The sequence below is a fragment of the Vombatus ursinus genome, unplaced genomic scaffold (genome assembly GCF_900497805.2).
Source record: "Vombatus ursinus unplaced genomic scaffold, bare-nosed wombat genome assembly UNPS02014820.1, whole genome shotgun sequence".
Taxonomy (NCBI): Eukaryota; Metazoa; Chordata; class Mammalia; order Diprotodontia; family Vombatidae; genus Vombatus; species Vombatus ursinus.
Genome location: NW_020954598.1, coordinates 21,496,105 through 21,516,785, shown reverse-complemented (window position 1 = coordinate 21,516,785; position 20,681 = coordinate 21,496,105). Strand labels below are relative to the sequence as shown.

Below are 20,681 nucleotides of genomic sequence, written 5' to 3'. Positions count from 1 at the left end.
GAGTTTATTTGGAACAAGAAAGACACCAGGAAGAAAACAAAAGCCAGGCACAACAATTCCCCCCATTGTGGTGGCTGAATTTTTTACCCCATTGTCCTCTTGCTAAGAAGTCTCTTCTTTCCTCCAGGTGGAAGCTGAGTTAATCGATAAGCTGGATAGCTTGGTTTCGGAAGGGAAAGGAGATGAGAACTACAGGGAGCTCTTCAGCCTGCTGTAAGCCATGGCAGCCCTCGGGCCCCTTGTGGGCTAAGGGTCACTCTCAGCATCTTCAATCTGAAACACTCAGAAAACAGATAGTACTAGTGGGGACTCCAGAGCTAGCCTCCCCCTGAATTAGAGCGGAATCTGGATGTTTGGACAACTGGGTATTTCCATGATGGGCTTAACAAGTCGCATTAATTACAAGACAATTGTTATTTCAACTTAATTGCCTACTTATATTTCCTAATATGTCACTTACATCAATTTGGTATTTGTCTCCTAAGAATTAACCAGTTAGGTGGGTTTTTTGATTTTTATCAAAAAAAAAATCTCTCTAATGTAAAAAGAAAGAGATTCTTCCCCTTCCAGGACATTTTTGCACTATGGTGCTCTATCTAGGAGAGATCAGCTTAGAGTCTCCAATTCTTCTTCTAAGGAATGAGGTCCTTCTTGTAAATGGTGAGGAACCTCTGCTGCTAGATAATGATCACCTTCTGGTCACTAGAATGGACTAAACATACAGGAAGAGACTCACATTTTGGGATATGACCAAGAAGGGGATTTGTTTTGTGCATGTTTTGTAAAGGGTTTTCTTTTCCTTTTGTAGGGGGAGGGAAGAGTGGGAAATGGGGGAAGTGGAGGAAGAGAAGATAAATCCTTGGTAATTGAATTAAAAAAAAAAAGACTGAGCCCTGGGCTCCTGGAAACTTGTTCTCTAGCCCAAGCTTTGCCATTAAGTCATCATTTACACTTGAGTCTTTGGGAGAGTCCTTTCCGCTTCTCCAGGCCTCAGTTTCATGATCTGCGAAATGTAAGACAAGCAATCTGACCACATGATTTCTAAGATTCCTCCTTCTGGCTCCAACATTCTAGGATTTTTATGACTTTCCTATTGGTCTCAGTGCTGTAGTAGAAAACATCCTATCAGGTAATTTGCTAGGAAAGAAGAAAAGATCTTATTTCCCTGAGGCCTCCCATTTAAAAATAAATAATGTTGTTTTTATTATCCCAAAGAATGAGTAATAGAAAATAATTATAGCAAAAAAGTTCTCTCTCATCTCACTTGTGGTTTCAAACTTGAAGGTTTTTTTTTACTTAAGTGGTGTTTTAATTACAAGCCAGAAAGCCTTTTGCTGAAGAAACACATTTGCAAAAATTTTATTATTTTTTGGACCAGACCTGTGAGTTCAATGGTGCAGACTGTAAGGACACTTCCCTCATCAATGAAGATCAGCACCTGCCATGCAATTAATAGTCTTAGAGAATTTCCTACGACCCTAAGAGGTTAAGTGACTTTGTCAGGGTCTAGAAGTCTCTAAGCATTAGAGGCAGACCTTAAACTGAGTCTTTCCAACTCGGAGGCCAGTTCTCTAGCCAGTTTTCCATGCTACCTTTCACAAATGTATTTAATTTCCCAAATTGTTGATTGAATAAGTAATATAATGACAGTAATTCAATTGAAGATTAGAGAATTAATAATGATTTGTAAAGATTAGTACAGAGAGGACTTGGATTCCTGACAAGATCCTAGAACATACAACTAAATGATGGTTTGTTGTTTCCAACAAAATGAGAAAAAGCTTCCCAACCTTTAGCCTGTGCAGTGCCAGAGGCTGCTACTAAGACAAATGTCTTTTCTCCTAAAGCAGACGTTTCCCTGGTGCCTTCTTGCTTGGTCCTCCAGGCTGCAGGGGAGTGCAGAACTCCTCAGAATGGTTTTTGTGAAGTAGTGCCAATATTGGGATAGCTCTGAATATGTCTATCATTCTCTCATTCTCTCTCCTTCTCTCTTCCTCACTTTCTCTCCCCAACTCAGTCCTCCCTCTCTCTTCCCCCTCCTCTGTCTCCACTCTCCCTACTCTCTCCCTTCTTTCTCTCCCCTCTCCCTGCTCTCTCTCCCCTCTCTCTCCCTCTCAAGCTTTCCTTCTCTTTCCCTCACCCTCAACCTCTCACCTCCCCTCTCCTTCCTTTCCCTCTTCTTCCCTCTCTTCCTTTCTCTCCTTCTGTCTCTATCTCATTTCCTCTTTTCTCCCTCCCTCCCTCTTTCTCTGTCAGTCTCTTTCTCTTTCTCTCTCATCTCTTGCATGCACTCTCATCATTTCTGTCTCTGTGTCTCTATCTATCTCTGCTGTTCAGATCCACACTGTCACCCCTAGGTGTGCTCTGAGCCCATCTGTTTTAGGGCACAGCTCTTGTCCTTATAACCTTTTCTGGGGCAATGGGAGAGGACAGCGGATCTTCATTCTTTGCTATCAGCTTAGTAACCTCCTTGTCTTTGCTTCCTGCTGCGTGGAATAGAACTCAGCTGTTTGGGCCCTACCCGAGGTAAGGCTTCCATTTGGTGAGTCTCCAAGAAACGGGTGCTCCCACTGTCTCTGCAGCTTCATGGAGATGGCAAGTCAAGTCTCATCAGTTGTCTTCTTCTCTCCAACAGTCTACTAGAGAAAATTGAACAGGAAACATGGAGAGAAACGGGCCTTTCATTTGTCACTTCTGTCACACGTCTAATGGAGCGCCTTCTTGACTACAGGTACCCTTCCTTGGCACAAGTCTGACCTTTCTGGGCTAACATCTCATGACCTTTAAAATAATGGCTAATCCCCTTCCGAGAGAGAAGTGTCTTTATCAATTACTGAAATCAACGATCAGAATTCTGTTGCTGGCATACAAAACAAAGTCTTTCCAGGATAAGACAGAGACCAGGGACAACTAAAATAATCCTTTAGGTCTACCAACACTTCATGTGGTCCTTGTGCAGTTGTGTGCCAGATGAAACAAATGAATGGTAAATTCAATGGAAATCATGAGAGGTGGGATTTTTAGCAAGCTAGGATGTCAGTAATCTGGCTCTTTGTAAAACAAACAAAAAGAAAAAGAAAAGAACTGTGGAGTAGGGGAGCATTGTGAGGAAGAGGAGAAAAAAGAAGAAGAAAAGGAGGGCAGGGTCTAGCAGGGACAGAAGGCAAGTTCCGCATCTTTCCTGAGTTCATAGTTGCCTTGGGAATATAAATGGGCAAAAAAAATCTTATCAAGTGCAAAGTCATGGCCTCAGAACAAGGAGTGATTGAGTTCCCTTCAATCTGCCTAGTGGTTGCTTGTTTTGTGGAGTTAATTATCTAACTTCTCCATGCCTCCATTTCTTCAACAAGAGTCTTCTTGTTCATTATCTACCATGAAAAGCACGAGTTCGATGCTTTGGGATCCTCGCAGAAAGGAGGTTCTGGGCCTCCACATGGTGGTGGTGTTTTTCATGAAATCTTCACCTTCTCTCTAGTAGCAAGCAAGGCTTTATGAAACAACTCCTAAGTGCCAGTGAAGCCCCAATTGCCACCTTAATTACTATCTCAGAAGGGCTCAGGTGGTGAGAAAGGACACCTCAGGGAGACAGGAGGAAGATAACATTGCTTGAAGATGAGTGATAAAGAGATAAAATCCATCCCTACTCTCTGCTGCGGACATATGCAGAAGCAGAGGGGAGCGTTTCTCACCAAGTGGACTCGGGAGACAAAGGGGGAGCTCACACAGACTGCAATGATTGCTGAAATGGGAAATGCCACGATGATTCAAGCAGGTGCAGAGCACTCAGGGATAAACTAGTCTTTTCAATTCAAGTCAAAAAAATATTTATTAAGGCACTATGCTAAATGCTGGGAAAATAAAAGGGAAAAAAACCACAATCTGCCCTCAAGGAGTTTATGTTCTACTGAATGAATACAACATATACACAGATAATTGTATATGAACAAAAATTAAAAGCTTTTACAAGAATGAAATACAACTAGGATAAGAAAAAAGCTGTTAATTGGTGGAAAATCTTCACAAAAAAATATGTGTGATAAAGATCTGAGATCTAGGGTATATAGGGAATTGATACAAGTACATAAGAACAAGAATCATTCCCCAATTGATAAATGCTCAAAAGTGATGATTTTCAAAAGAAGAAATGCATATGATTGACAGCCATATGAGAGAATGCTCCACATTGTTAATATAATAAAAGAAAGCAAGTTATTTAAAAACATTAAAGTTTCACCTCACACCCATCAGATTGGCAAAAACAATAAAAGATGCAAATATGCCACGTAGGAAGTACCATGGGAAGATGGGAACACTCTTGGTGGAATTGTAAATTGGTCCAGCCATTCTGGAAAATAAAATAAACCTAAAAAATCACTATCCTATCAATAACTTTTGACCCAGTGATACTGTTAATAGGAATATATCTCATGGAAATCAAAGACAGAGAGAAAGATCCTATATATACAAAATATTTATAGCAAAATTTTTTGTGATAACAAGGAATTAGAAACAAAATGGGTTTCTATCAATTGAGGAATAAGTGAACAAATTATGAATATGAATAATTCAGAGAAACTTGGAAGACTAGTATGTACCTATGAAGAAAGAAATAAGTAGAATCAGTTGACCACTTTACACAATGGCTATAATAATGTAAAAGAAAACAAAATTGTGAAAGATAATCAGAATTCCAATCAATGCAGTGATCAATCTTGACCTTAGAGGTCTGATAGTAAAGTATATTTCCCTTCCCTCAGGAGAAGGATGGTAGACCGTGGGTGCGAAATGAGACACATGATGTTAATTAGAGATGGGGATTTTTAGAATTCAGGATTGTAGAGACAGAACAGTTATGAGTGATGGTGGGATCAAAGATATGCCCATACCATGAGTGGATGCAGTTAAGTGGAAATATCAGTCATGGGAGTTGAGGAGGCTGGTGAACTGGAAAACCAGAGTGCTCACAGAAATATCTGCAAGTATATTAAAATGCCCAAATATGAGGGAAGCATTTGAGGAAAAAAAAAGACTTTGGGTCAGGTGCTAAACTCCTTAAGAAAGGAGGAAGAATGACCTGAAGGTCAGGTGACTGTAACAAGGATCTGGACTGATTCATAAAGATGGATGAGTTTTGTTGTTCAGTCATTTTTTTAGTCATGTCTGACTCTTTGCAACCCCATTAGGGGTTTTCTTGGCAAAAATATTGGAGTGGTTTGCCATCTTCTCCAGCTCATTTTAAAAATGAGGAAACTGACACAAATAGAATTAAGTGACTTGTCCAGGGTCAAACAGCTAGGAAGTGTCTGAGGCCATATTTGAACTCAAGAAAATGAGTCTTCCTGACTCCAAGCCTGACACGCTACCCGCTGCACCACCTAGCTGCCCCAAGAGATGGATGAAGTGACCTTCTAAAAGGAGAGACTTGACCAATGACAGCAAAGGGGCAGTCTGGAAGTGAGTGAAGAGCAAGTCCTGTAGTTCAGTGGTGTATAGCCTGTGGCTTGACGTGAACCTTGCTACAGACATTGCATCTATGGTTTGGTACCTCAGAATAACAAATAGAATTACTGAAGAATGGGGCATGGTCTTGGAGACCAAGTCTTGCTTCCATTCAGTTGCATTTAGGTACCTCCTAGCTCAGGGAATACTGCCTTTCAGCCAGACAGAAACCCCTCAGGGCCATTTTCCAAGCTTCCTCATTTTTTTTCTCATTTATTCTCAATTCCCTACCTCTCCTGCTCCTGGTCAGTCAAATGCTTGAAGTGATAACCAGACAACTCTCTGTCTCCCCAGAAATATTTGCTTGTAGCAAAGTGGGCTTTCTGTCACTGGGTATACTCTACAGGAAATAGTTAAGGGCTTTGCTGTAAACAATTCAATCCGATGAATATATATATTCAAAAGAGTACTGGTTGAAAGATGAAAACATGGTAACTGAAAGACATGGGTATTTTTCCTTAGCAAACTGGATGTACAAGCTATGGGCATATTCCAAAGGAAGGATAATAGACTTTAATTGTAGACTGCAACAAAAACTTGTGGACAGGGTCTTCAAAAGTCAATCTGACAACAAGCATTTGTAAAGCATTTGTTATGCGCACAGCACTGTGCCAAGCACTGAGAATACAAATCCAGGCAAAAAGATAGTCCCTGCCTTCAGGGAGCTTACATTCTAACGGGGGAGGACAAAACATAAAAGAGAGCTGAAAGGGGTTGGGGAGATACCTGGGCTTGGAGCATAATGTCCGGATTTCAGCCTTGTAAGAAACAAAGAGATAGCTAGCCTGAGTGCCCTGTTTAAATGGAGGTTCTGGGAGGGGGTGAGGGTACTCTGAGTTGTAAATTACAGGGTTGAAGAGATCTTCCAGGATGAAGAGTTTTATGGGGCATGATGGAAGAGTCTAGATTGAAGCCTAGTGAGAACAAAGAGGTTTTGGGTCTTATTTTAAAAAAATCTTATTTTGGTCTTATAGAAATACAGATTTTTCTTCAGGATTTGAAAGCACTTTCATCTCTATAACTGTACATCAAGTGAGTAACTGGCTATTAGGGAGTGGCTCTACTTCTTGAATCACAGAACCAGTGCCCAGAAAAGTTCAAAAATGTCCCAGGAAATCGTGAACAGAAAGAGACAAATATGGGGAAAGAACCCTGCTGAGTTTCTGGAGCTAAGAATCTTGATCTTGCAGGCCTGGCCTTCAAGTTCCATAATCATGTAAGACTTTTCAGGAAAGCTCTAGGGAGCTCTTAGATTGAGAGAACAGCCTCAGGCCTCTATATAAGACAACAGCTAACCACTCATGAAGGATTCTGCTCACCTCCTGCAGAGAGGGTGCACAGTAAAACATTTTTCAGACAAGGCCAGTGCTGGGATTTGTTTTGCTTGACTATTTGTTCCAAGGATTTTGTTTTTCTTTTTTCTTTTTTCTTTTTCCAGTGTGGGAGATGAGTGAAAATGAAAAAAAAAATTGAAAATAAATTTTTGTTCATTGAAAAACTATTAAATTTAGGGGGAAAAAAGACTATACCTGACCCACTCCATGCTAAGAAAGAACACATTTAAGCCTTGCAAGGAAAGGTGAGCCACATTTTTCCTCGGAAGAGATAACAATAAAAGGGGAGAGTGGCTTTGTAAAATTTGGAAGCTTTTAAAAAGTTTCTCTTTTTTTGTTGTAAGCCTTGAAGCATATTTTTGATGTTCTTGAAGGAACATTAGCCGTAACTATAAGAGGAAAAATTGGAAGCAATGGATAGTAAACACAAGTGCTACTTGGCAGTTCACAGACAGGGTAGACAGGCGCCTTGGAGGCCCACCTTATTAAGGGTACACTTTTCAGTTTAACCATCCAAGGTGAAAAAGTCTGATTGTTGTAAAGTGGAAGATAACACTTGATAGAAATTTCACATTATTTCCAGAAAACAGAGTCCATTGATTGCCAAGTACTATTGGCATTCCTTCCTGTGGGATATGAACTATGGGCTCCTGCACTGAGTCCAAAAAAAAGATGACTCCCTGCATCACTCCAGAGGAGAATACTTGGGGGCTGCACCTGAGCTAACTGTTCTCAACAGAGGGCTGGTGTGGTCTGATTCTTAGGTCCCATGTTCTAAAGACACAGTGTAAGACAGAAAGGCACAATGTTTTCTTGGTGCAGTCAGTGCTTATGACAGTGCTATCTGAACATAGTCTTACCTGACTGTAGATGATAGCTAAAGAATGATTCGATCATCCCTTAAGGTCAGGGGGGATTGGGACAGGGGAAGATGCCCAGGGATGAATTGTTTATTTATAACCACATAGGTACACATACCTAAAATGCAGCTCAATATTGAGACATACTTAGAAACCATACCTTGAATATTCCTAATATGTTTCTTCAGAAAAGTTGGACCTCAAAGAACTTCCTCTGTGTGCTATCATGTATAATCACTCTAGGAGGGCAGGGGGGCAGGGGCAGGCAACTGCCTCAGAAAAAAACCAGTAGTAGGGGAGATTAAATGACATGCCTAATGCAGCTAGGTGGCTTAGTGGGTAGCATGGCCTAGAGTCAAGAAGACTCATCTTCTTGAGTTCAAATCTGGCCCCAGACACTTACTAGCTGTGTGACCCTGGGCAAGTCACTTTACCCTATTTGCCTCAGTTTCCTCATCTGTAAAATAAGCAGGAGAAGGAAATGACAAACCACTCCAGTATCTCTGCCAAGAAACCCCAGAGTCACAAAAAGTCAGACACAACTGAAACAACTGAACAACAACAAAAATGTTAAAAGACTAAACCCTAGGCCATTCCCCTTTCCAAATCCTAGGCTGTTCTGCCTAGTTTGTTGGCAGCCATAACAAATGAGAGCCTAACTATAATTCTTTAACTTCATTTTACCCAAAGGTATAATCTCTCACCAGAACTGCTACCGAAGTGCTAAATAAACAAGGAGAGAGCTTTCTTTCATTTCTGTCCCAGATAATGGCCAAAAAGAAGGTAATCTGAGGAACGATAAGCATGGAGGTCTGGGTCATACATATACTTGATCATCAACCCTTTAAATGATGGAGAATTTGGCCATATGTAACAAACTCTGTCCCAAGTGATCGTCACAATTGCTGTATCTATTGCTGAACCTCTGGAAGAGGTTACACTCACCTTTATTCCCAACTAGCAGGAGTAAAGATGACCTGAAAGGTAGCCGTGTCCTGTGTGTAAAAGTTGCCATAGAGACTTGGTGGCATTAAGAGGTGTTCAGTGCCAACATAAGAGGTTGTCCCACACAAGAGGGTGGTTTTTGAGTTGGCTGTTTCTTTACCAGTTCCTTCCTCTCCTGAGGATATATAGTAGTTTCTCCTTAGGAATTCTCTCCTCCTGTCCTTTCCTTTGCCTTCTGGGTCAAAACCAGCAAACACTGCACCATATCAGCAGGTGTCTTTTAGGTGAAGACAGCTCAGCCTGGACTAGAAAAGAACAAGGTCTCAAACTTATAGCTTGCTGCCCTGTGGAGCCTGGTGAATTCTGATCAATATAGGGCTCTGAAGGCAGTGTATGTAGATACTAGATGTTGATCAGGAAAATGCTATAGATATAATTTACTTAGATTTTATGAAAGCATCTGACAACCTGTGCTTTTTTTTCTTTCTTTTTTATTGTGACATTCTTCTGGGAAAATGTGTATAACAGCAGTTAGGTAGATTTGTAACTGATTGAATGACTAGACTAAAAAAGTAATTATTAATAGTCAACTTTTGTCAGTTTTTACTTTGAAGGTGGTGTCTAGTAGAGTGCCTCAGAGATCCCTGAGTCTGAGTCTGTGCCATTTAACATTTTTACCAATGATAATGCTATAAATGGTACACTTATCAAATTTGTCAGCACAAAGCCTGCAAGGGGGAAGGAGGGTGAAGGGGAGATAATTAGCATGTTAAATGACAGAGTCAGGATCTCAAATGATGTTGACCAGCAAGAGTATTGGACTTAATCTAAGAATGAGATGAAATTTAATAATGTTGCATAAAAAGTCAGACACTTGGTTTCAACAACAATTACTTCACAAGATGGGAATGCATGACTAGGTAGCAGTTTGTCTGAAGATTTGCAGCTTTTCCTGGCCTCCAAGCCCAAGAGGAAGTGACAATTTCATATAGCAGCCAAGCAAGCCAATGTGATTGGAGCTGCATGAGGAGGGACCTCTGGTCCTGAATAAGAGAAGTGTTAGACTGCCCCACTGAACTCAACCCTGATCAGGCATCTGGAGTTTTTGTTCAGCTCAAGGTGCTGACATTTTAGGAAGGATCCTGACAAGCATTGGGAGGAGAGGGGCCAGCATATCAAAGGACCCTTGAGACCAGGCCATGTAAGGATCAGTCAAAGGAACTGGAGCATGGAGAAGAGATGACAGAGGGAGGAAATGATAGCTGCCTTGAGGCATTTGAAGGGCTACTCATTCAGCTTGGCCCTAGAAGGCACAACAAGGAGCAATGGATAGAAGTAACAAGGAAACCAATCTAGACTCAAAGAAAGAGAAACAATCTTAACAATTGGAGTGACTCAAAAGTGGAATGAGCTTTTCCAGGATGTGGGGAGTTCCCTTCACATTGAGCTAGGTCTTTAAACAAAGGTTGGACAACCACTTGGGTTGAGTACGTTGGAGAAAATGATCTTGTTCAGGTATGGGTTGAGCTAAAGGTCCACTGAGGCCCCTTCCACCTATGAGATTCTGTGATTCTATGACAGCTGCGACAAGCAACTTCCAGACATAGTGTGGAGAGGACCTCCTGTTTAAAACAGTTTATCTTGCTTAGTTACAGTCTGTGCCAGGATACTGTGACTCCAGACCTATCTTGGAAGATCTCCAGGTGTACTTAGGATAGCAAGAGTCATTGCTCTGCTCTGGATTCCATATAAAAATATTCTCCCATACTGTGCCCTAGACTTATACAAAGCCAAGTCATTATCCAGTCTCCCTCTTTGGTTCCAAGACCAAACCTAGTGTTTTAAGTCCCTAAGGTCAGACCTTTTGGTCTGCTTGCCCTGTTCCTACAGAAGGACTTCTTCCTAGGAAGCTACCATGTTTTCTGAGTCATTGAGAGGGTAGTGAGAGCACCACTCAAATGGGATTGATAGACTCCCTCTAGGCCCAAGCCAAGCTGAAGAGAAGAGCCAATTGTCAGCAATCCCTTTAATTGAGAGTTCTGTGTCTCTTTCGGTACATAACTCAAAGATTTTAGCGTTCAAGCTTACAGACCTGAGGCCTTTAACACTGTGAACATTTGTGTTTAGCAGTATTTCAAGATAAGCAATAGAAGGGCAGTTGTCCAAGGGTCTGGGAGGCCTAGAAATAGCAAGGATTTTGTTGCAAAGGCAATGCTATGGGCTTTACAGTCTGCATATAGTCTGTTTGGTGGTTGTGATCCATTATTTGGTATGCAGTGATGATTCAGGCCTGTCTTTTGGCTCAGAAGCATCATACTACTGTAAAAATCTCACTTGAGCTTTCCTTTCTAGGGACTGCATGAAAGGAGATGAAACTGAGAATAAGAAGATTGGCTGCACGGTTAATCTGATGGCAAGTAGATCAGCACTTCTCCCCAATGTCCGCTTTAGTTTGCCTAGATTTCTTTCTCTCCTGTACTCTGTAGCATGTAACTATCATAATTTGGGGAGGAAAAAAAGCAAAATATTTGCTGCTCATCTTAGAAATGAAGGTGCCAAAACAGGCAACGCTTTTCTCTGTGCATTCTCACATGCACAGATGAGTAGAATGGCTTCCACCTGTGGCAGAGGAATTGTCGGCCCAGCCCTGCTGCACGGGGCCTCGAGACCTGCTCAACACAGTTGTCAGTGAAGGAGAATTTGCTCTGAGCATTTTCTTTCCTCAACAGGAAATTAGCATTCCATGTGAAAGCTCTTCTGTATCCTTTTCCTCCATCTCTCTTTCTCCTAGGCTCTGGTTCATACCCAACCTTTCAGTGTGAATGCACCTCGGTGTGGATACAACACCAGTCTTCCCCTGATGTTAGGGGGCTTGCACTGGACACAGGAATGAGCTCAGGAACTGACAGCTTGTCCCAGAATTCCAATGCCCTTCTTAATAAGAATTTCATCTCACTCTTACAGAACTTTTACAAATCTGAAATCAACAAAGAGGAAATGTACATCCGATACATTCACAAACTGTGTGACATGCATTTACAGGCAGAAAACTATACTGGTGAGTACTGGCTACCTCCCCCTCCCCACTCCCAGCAACACTGAAGGGAAAAAACATGGAGGACTCTTTCATTGAGAGACTCAGGAATTGGGAACAGAGCAGAGCAAAATAGAGACTCAACACCTATGAACTCCAACCACCAGAAAGGTTATAAAAGAACCGATGGGTCCCTTCCTCACACTCTTCTCCTCCCCGTTCTTGGTATCACAGCCATAAATGTGTGTTCATAAGCTCATATTAGTGAGAGAGAGGGGAAGGGAAAGTAGCATAGTGTGTTAGAGATGAAGTGAAGACCAACCCAAATCCTGACAACGCCACCCTACCCTGCCTACAGCCCCAGCTGATGCCTATGTTATTTACTCTTCCTCTTCATTGCTGCCCCACTTACTGTGCCCCCAAGGACATCCTCAATCATTTCAGGGCATCATTACTTCATCTCTACTTCTAAGTTCTGTGGGTCTGCCTTTGAAGTTCTGTGAGAGCAGTCATTCTTTGTACTTCTCCCATCACAACTGAAAGGGAAAAAAAAGCAAAAAACGGGGAGCTTAACAAAATTGCCAGCCGTACAATCACAATTTTCTTAGCAGACTGCAACCCAATATTTAAACATAATTTCAGCCCTTCTCATGAGGATACCACTGGCATTTAGCAGCAAAACAATTCCTGTGTTTAACTGATGGTGGAAAATGTTACGCTACTTCCTGAAATGCCAAGTGTGTGTCTTTCTGTAAAATTTAAATTTAAAATTATTGAAAAGTTGTTTAAAAGCCCAGGGAACAGTTCTGTATCTCTGTGTGAATGGTGTAACACAGTTTGATTTCTAATGGTCTTTCAGGTCTTACCAACATGTTTTAATTCTGAGCCCAGATCTAAAGGAACAAATAACATCTTCTCCCCAAAGGCTAGATTTGGATGAATTTGTGGTCCCAGAGTCCACTGTGAGGGTCAAAGATTTTCATTACCTAGTCATTCTCCAGATCTCAGAAGATGGTCAGTCTACATTTTAGGGTATCATTCCATGAATAGAAAAGCAATTGGCCAGAAATGAAATCTTCAAAACCTCCATTTCCTCTCAGGCTCTAAGGACAGTTAAGTGAGCTGCTTTTTAACGGTACTGAGAAAAGGCAATAACAGAAAGTATTTATAGCTTCTGCTTCAAAAGGGAAAACTAGTCAGCATGGACTGAACTATATAAAAGGTGCTGGGACATGCAAGGGATATAAGAAAAGAAGAGCCTGCAATTCCTGCCCACAGGGACAAAGCAACATAGACACTCATAAGAAATCCTGAGGACATATATGAAGCACCAATTGCATGTGAGACAATAGAGAGAAAAGGGGGTACATGAGCAGCATCCTAGCCAGGCAGCTTCCTCAGAGATGTTGTCTGGAAAAAAAAAGGGAATTTTGACTGGTCCTCTGAGGGTGAATTGTTGGACAACTAAAAGAATGGCATGTAGTTTGGGGAAGCAAGTTTGAATAGTGACTGAAAACCCGAGCAAGATGAGTTTGGAAATCATTTCCTTGCCAATATGAAACTTATCAAAAATGTTCAAATGAAATTGGAAGGGTTAGCTAGTCACATAGATTAATAAGAATCCTGAACAGTGGCTCTAATTCAATATGAGTCATCCCTTAGAATTTGGGGAACTACATCATTTCACTGGTATTATTTTAAATAACTCTTAATTTTTTCCTCTTACAGTGAGATGGCACAGTGCCTCAGTACTGGGCATCAGTGTTAGCTCAGGCCACTTGGAGCAGGGGACTCCCAGCGTTGGGCTGTAAGCCAAATCACACAATAGGCAGGCACTCACACCCCTTCATTTGGATGCCATTTTTAAAACCACACTATTTGGAAATGAAAGTGATGATGGAGAAAGAGTAATTTCCAAAACAGTAGCATTGGCTGAGTGTGGGATTTGAAAGGATTGGCTGGCTCAGTAAAGATTAATGAAATGCTCCATCAGTATTAAATCTTGTTAGAGGATGCTAAGATGGGAAGAAAGGATGTGCAAACAAATTAGGCAAAGAAGTCAAAGGAGAAGCTAGAGATATTTTAATGATGCATTTCCATATTCAAAGGTCAACCTCCATTTCACAGATCAACTTATTGACAACAAACAGGAAAAAAATTCCTCTCCTATTCAAAAATATTGGAGAAGAGAAGCTAGATGTTTTAGTAGTGAGGGTGTGATTCAAATAGACAAGCATTTATTAAGCATCAGTAATGTGTAAGGCACTGTGCTAGTCATTGAGGATAGAAGGACAGAAAGGGAAATCAGTCCCTTCCCTCAAGGAGCTTATATTTTAAAGAGGGATGCAAGCATGTAAACAGATAAGTTAATGCAAGATAATTTGAGGAAGGAAAAAGGACTAACAGATAGGGGGAATCGAGAAAGAAGTCTATCCCATAGGAGGTGACACCTGAGCTGGGAGGTATGGCAGATGGAGTGCCAGATCTGGAATCAGGAAGACTGAAGGCTGGACTCAGACACTTACTAAGCTGTGTGACCCTGGGCAAGTCGTTTCACCTGGTTTGCCTTAGTTTCCTCATCTGTAAAATGAGCTGGAGAAGGAAATAGCAAACCACTCCAGTATCGTTGCCAAGAAAACCCCAAATGGGGTCACAAAGAGTTGCACATGTCTGAAAACGATTAACATCAGAGCTGAACCTTCAAAGAAGCTAAGGATTCTGAGAAGGGGAGGAAATACATTCCAGGCATGTACAGAGGCACAAAGATGAAATGCTGAGCTTGGAGAATAGAAACTAGGTCAGTTTGTCTAGAATGTAAAATGCATGAAGGGGAGGAGTAGAAAGTGTCCAAAAGGAGATGAGTTAGATCGCACAGGGCTTTAAATGCCAAATTATGGAGTTTTTATTTTAATGTAAAGGTAATAAGGTAATAAAGCTGATGGCTTTTAGTCAGGTGAATGACATAGTCAGACCTGAACTTTAGGAAGATTACTTTGACATCTGTGTGAGGAATGGATTGGGGAAAGTGGAGAGGGAAGAACATAAAGACAGGAAAACCAAAAAAAGTCTGTTACAGTGGTCTAGGCAAGAGGTGACACACACTTCACCTAAGGTATTGACCTTGAACATAGAGAAGGGGACAAATAGGAGAGATGGGGAGACAAGAGAAATAAAACTTAGCTGCTGATTGGGTCTGGGCTTTGAAAGAGAGGAAGGGCTGAGGAATAGCTTTGAGGATGTAAACCTGGATAACAACAAGGAGAGTGGTAAAAACAGGGAAGTTTGAGGGAGGATGGGTTTGGGGAGAAGACAATGAGGTATATTTTTGGACATGTTGAGTTTGAGGTATCTGTAAGACCATCTGGTAGAGATATATATCCATCAGGCAGTGCAGGCCTGACTGGAACTCAGGAGAGAGATTAAGTTTCAATATGTAGTTTTGAGAGTCACTGTATAGAGGTGATGGTTGAATCCATGGAAGCTGATGAGATCACCAATAGCGGAGAGGGGAGAAAAGGACCCAAGACAGAGTTAGAGGATAATGATGATCCAGCAAAGGAGATGGATAAGGAGGGGTCAAACAGGTAGGAGAAGAACAAGGAGTGAACAGTGTCACGAGATCTAGATTGTGAGGCCATGTCTGCTGCAGTCATTGTTCATCTGCAAGCCTAGGAGGGGTAAGCACGTAAGATAATTTTTGCAGCCTGCATTAGCTATAGAGACTAGAACTGCTCGTCAATTGATGTGAGAGCAGATGGGAAAATCATAGATGAGTTCAAATGAACCTTTGGTTCTGACATATTGAGGACATTTCACCATGGGTCTAAGCAGTTCTTCTCTGGGTCTCTCTTCTCTAATCTATTTCTATTTCTAATTTCTGTTTCTATGCTGAATGAACATTTATCAGATATGATATAGTGGGGATTCCTTTTCAGGTGTGGGTTGTATGATAAAATGGCTGTTGGGTTCCCTTCCAAAGCTAAAATTCTGTGGTCGGTGATCTCTTTAAATGTAAGGGATTGGCATTACAGGGTTTTCTTAACTCTAAAGAGCTTGTTTATTTTCCTTGGTTTGTGTGTTTCTGATTGTAACCTTGCCCAGCATACCAACATGTAATTTGGACTTCTAAATTAAAACATTTTGAGCCTCCTGGCTGAAGGTTCACTGCTCTGTCTTCGCACAGAGGCTGCATTTACTCTGCTTCTGTATTGTGAGTTACTCCAGTGGGAGGATCGACCACTTCGCGAATTCCTGCATTACCCACCCCAGACTGAGTGGCAGCGAAAAGAGAGCTTGTGCCGAAAGATCATTCACTATTTCAACAAAGGGAAGGTATGTGATGTGCCCAGGATGACTCCCCTAAGGACAAGCTCTCCCCTCTCCCTACTACTAACATCCCTCTGCATTACCAGCCTGGCTTCTCAACTAGATACCTACCATGGGGGGGGGGGGGGGGGCGTGGGAAGAGAGAGAGAGATAGAATGAGAATGTGTGTGTGTGTTGGGGTGGTGGTGAGGGCATCATGCATTCGTGTGTATCTGTTTGCCTGTATGTGCATGTATATGACCACACGCACATAGGCTTGAAAGGCAACACACTTTGTCCTGGAGTAGGAAATGTGAAGGGGAACCAGGACCAACAAATTCAGGTTTGAGAAGAGAGTGGCAGAGAGCAATTTATGTACTTTGATAATCGTTGATGCTCTTTATACAGAAGATCCAACACTTCTTCTATGTTTATTAGAGCCACCTTGAAGAAATGAATTGATTTTCTAATCTACTAAAGTAAATGTAAATATAGACTACCCAAACTAATGCATTTTAGGTGCAGGAAAACAAAATGAATGTTGCCTTTTGACTGACATTCTCTTTGGCCCCAGACTGACCTTTATCCCAACCAGGTGCAATATTCTTTAATTTGGTTTATTAGTCCCATCAAATATGCACTTAGCTCGATTAGAAGACTCTGTACAAAGTTGACTCAGCCTCCCAGAAAGCTTCCTGCTTCATTATTTGTCCTATCCCTCCTTTTGAGTGAACTTAGGATAAAGTGTTGCTCATTTGAATCTCTGTAGATGGCCAGGTTGGTTGTGGGCCATAGGCTAAAGGGATTACTAGGTGCCTTTGGGAAACATTCTCTTCCTATTAAACTTTAAGCATATTTGTAAAATTGAAATAGGACAACCCAGGGAGCAGCAGTGGTTGGAAGCTCTAGCTAAAATTAATGGAAAAAAAATGTTTTATAGAATATGATCATCTGGAAAAAAAAGGAAATTTTCAAGTTGAATAACTTCTGCCCAGATATTAGAAAATAAAGGATGAATTCTTGGTGCTACCATCACATAGGAGACACCTCTGGGCTCACAAAAAGGCTTTCAGGTTTGGATGGAATCTTTAGAGTATATAATAAAAACGATTAGCTAGATCACAAGAGTTTTGTTGAAATTCAAATAACATCCACTTCATTTGGATCTTTAGGTAAACTTGAGACTTGTAATGTATTAGATGGATCTTCTATGGGAAATTTATAGGAAAAAGTGAACAAGGATGAGAAAGCATGATTAGGTTATGATCTGTACTGGTGGAAAGAACATCCATGGTGATATCATTGAAGTATAAATACAGAAGTATGTGTTCAGGGCTCTCATCCATGCCTGTGGGATTGACATTGCAGATTCACATTACAGAGGTGCCCAGTTACCTGTCTTCTCCTTCTTGTTATGGTCTTTCTAACCAGTCAGTCACAGAATCTCCTCAAACACACCCAGGTGGGCCATTGCATTCACAATGAGAAGGGAGCTAGGTGAGCACATTCATAGGTACCTTCCTAAGTGAGTTTTAAATTATTTGTTCTATTTGTTTCCTTCAATTAGCAAAGATCATTGAGGGAGTTCTATATTTGCAGACCAATCTGCTTGGGCTCCTGAGTGTGTGTGTGTGTGTGTGTGTGTGTGTTAATAGGATCTTTTCCGATCTTGATCTCTAATAATAAACAGACAAGCAAATTTAAATCTTACTTAGCAGCTTAGTTTTTAGAGAGCATGAAGGAGGATCGTGACCAGCCTGAATGTTAATAAAATATTAGAATGGAAGAAAAAATAGAGTAAGAAGTAATCTGCAAAGAAATATAAAACCCATCCAGCCACTGTTGACAGTGCTTTGCACTAGGGAACTCAGGAGATTGGGGTTTTCCAAGACAAATGCAAATCCCTTAGCTCATCCTTTGGGATTTATGAATTCTTTATTCTCCCTGAGTATGCATTTATACAATACTCTATATAACCCATGCAGAATGTCCACCTGATCAATTCCTATTGTACAGCATATTTCGGAATTACTTGCTAAGTCCAACTAATTCCCTTGGGAAAGGTTTGGGAGCCTTTAATTCCATTCCTAGAATGATGAAGCTAAATCACTTATGCCACAAAATCAAGTTGCTTATGGGGAAAGAGTCACATCAAGGGCAAAGAGGACTCAAGCAGAGGAGCATGGCAGAGGGTACAGTAAGAGCTGTTGGTGCAACCCAACAAGAGCTTCATCCGTGGGAGGGGATGGGGCCAAAAATAACAAGCTTAATGACTCTTCTTGACTTCCAGGTATTTGAAGGCAACTCTCATGTTTCTTCCAGGGCAGACATCCCTGGTGCCTTCCTTTGGTGCTCACGTGGCACGGCACCCAGGCCCTTCACCATTCTGGTTGTCACAATTTTGCCTCACCTATTTGTTTTATGTTTTTTTGACTGCCAAATCATATGACCTATTCTACTGATCTTGCTGTCCATTAAAATCCTCAAATATTTTTCAGACAAATTGTCATCTTACCATGTGCTTCTAGAGTTAATTTCTTGACCCCAAGTGTAAGACTTCCTATTTAGCTACATTAAACTTCATCATAGTACATTCAGCCCAATTTTCTAACCTGTCAGGATCTTAATTTTCATCTAGTAGATTAACTATTCCTCCTAACTTTGTGTCATTTGAACTCCTGCCTGCAGATTGAACCCTCACATCTGACAAAGAAAGACAAGCAAAAACACCCAATATAAGGATCAGATATGACAACATGCAGTACTTTGTCCTAGCAGGCCCTCGCACCCCTGCTCTCTGCTGTGAGGGGGAATCGATGTTTCTTTATCTATTCTCTAGGACCTTCATTAGTTTTTCAGCTCCTCAGAATTCCTCTTCCTTTTAGTGATCATTTCATTACATTGCTATAATAACTGGGGATATTGTTCCCTTGTTTCTGCTTATTTCATTCTTCATCAGTTTATATCAATCTTCTCATATTTCACCAAATTCCTTATATTTCTCATTTCTTCCTGCACAATATTCCATTACATTCACATGCCAGAGTTTTCCTGCCATTCTTCAGTTAATGGATACCCACTTTATTTCCAGTTCTTTGCTGCCACCATAGTGAGTATTGCTTTGCTATGCTTTGTATAGTGAGTACTATTATAAATATTTTGGTTTATGTTGGATGTTTGTTTTGGTCTTTGACTTCCATGGAAAGGGTGCCCAGAGAGGGATCACTGGATCCAAGGTCTAACAGTTCAGTCATTTTTCTTACAGAATTTCAAATTGATATCCAGAGCTTTTCAAGATGGCCATCTGTATTGAATGTTACATTCTAGAATTTTCCCAGAAACGGAAGCCAAGTCACTAGCCTACAGTTAGCAGCTTCCCATTTGTTTTTCTTTTATTTTTTTTGGAAAATTTTCCCTTCCTCAATTCTGTGGTACCTCTCCCACTCCCCCTTGAGCTTTCAAAGGTCACTGGGAGTGACTCAGTAATCAATTCATTATTTCTTTAAGTATCCAAGGTTGTAGTTCATTTTGGGTCAAGTGACTTGAATTCATCAAGAACAATTAAGTGTTCTCTCACCATTTCTTTGCTTATCTTGAGTATCAACTTAATATTCAGCATTTTTATGTCTTTTCTTGCCCAGAGGTCAATCTCCTTGGCAGAGAAAACAGAAGCAAAATAATAATTTGGCAGCTCTGTCTTCGCTTTGTCATGGGTCATCATCCTATCCTCCCTGAATAATAGTCCTATCCTTTCATTGATCTTGCTCTTTTCCCTGATATTTGTAAAAAAAAAAAAAAAAAACCCACAGCCTTTTCATTGTGGTTAGCTTTTATGATCCAGTTTATTCTGAACTCTAGCACTTTAGACACCAAGTGTCTCCTTCTCTGTCATAAACTCTCAGAAGGAATAGTTACTTCCCCTCACCTAGGTTCTGATCATTGCCTCTCCACTAATCAGTTTCTCCCCATTGATGATTATCAGTTCCAGAATAGAATTCATCCTTGTTGGTTCTTTCACTTTTTGAAAGATGACATTATGATTAAGGGAAGTTACTTAAGGCAAACTTCTCTGAGCTTCCATTTCTTCAACTGTAAAATGAGGATGTTGGACAAGATAACCTCCAAAGTTCCTATTTCTCTAAATTTGTGATTCTATAAGCTTATAAAAACTATTAGCTCCTCTGCTTTTGGCAGAGAAAGGGCTCCAGAATATAACTTAATAGTTGAGGTTTCTCATCGCTACTATATCATGCCTCTGTCACAGACCTGTGCTTTGTTTATTTCCTAGACTTCTCATCTAATTCCACTTTCTGGCCAGGTAGTCTGTAGCATACTTGGATCACAGTATCATTTTTATTTGTCCTTCCATTGATCTTTTGTTTTTTTAATTTTATTTATTTTATTCTGGACTTAAGAAATAAAAACAAGTATTTCCGTAACATAGTAGAATAGAAAAAAAGATGATTGTACATGAAACTGCGAATCTATTATGTACGACTCGCTATTCCTTTGAAATATATAATAAAGTTATCATGTAACTTTCTTTTTCTTTTTTCCCCTTTTTTCTTCCCTCACCCCCCCGCGATGGCTACCATTAGAAACAAATATGTATATACATGTAAAATCATTCTATACATACTTCTATTTATCAGTTCTTTCTCTGGATGCAGATAGCATTTTCCTTTATATGTCCTTTGTAGTTAA

The 20,681-nt window shown here is 40.7% G+C and overlaps 1 protein-coding gene across 1 annotated transcript in view; it reads left to right on the top strand.

Moving 5' to 3' along the window:
- The window catches only part of DOCK3 (dedicator of cytokinesis 3), a 392,714-nt gene that overhangs the window by 323,154 nt on the left and 48,879 nt on the right, over positions 1–20,681 (top strand). Inside the window, exons 33-38 of the mRNA XM_027837282.1 lie at positions 128–213; positions 2,500–2,526; positions 2,636–2,731; positions 10,991–11,051; positions 11,603–11,696; positions 15,856–16,004. Of these exons, the coding sequence (XP_027693083.1) occupies positions 128–213; positions 2,500–2,526; positions 2,636–2,731; positions 10,991–11,051; positions 11,603–11,696; positions 15,856–16,004 (513 nt within the window). The remainder of the gene's footprint in view (positions 1–127; positions 214–2,499; positions 2,527–2,635; positions 2,732–10,990; positions 11,052–11,602; positions 11,697–15,855; positions 16,005–20,681) is intronic.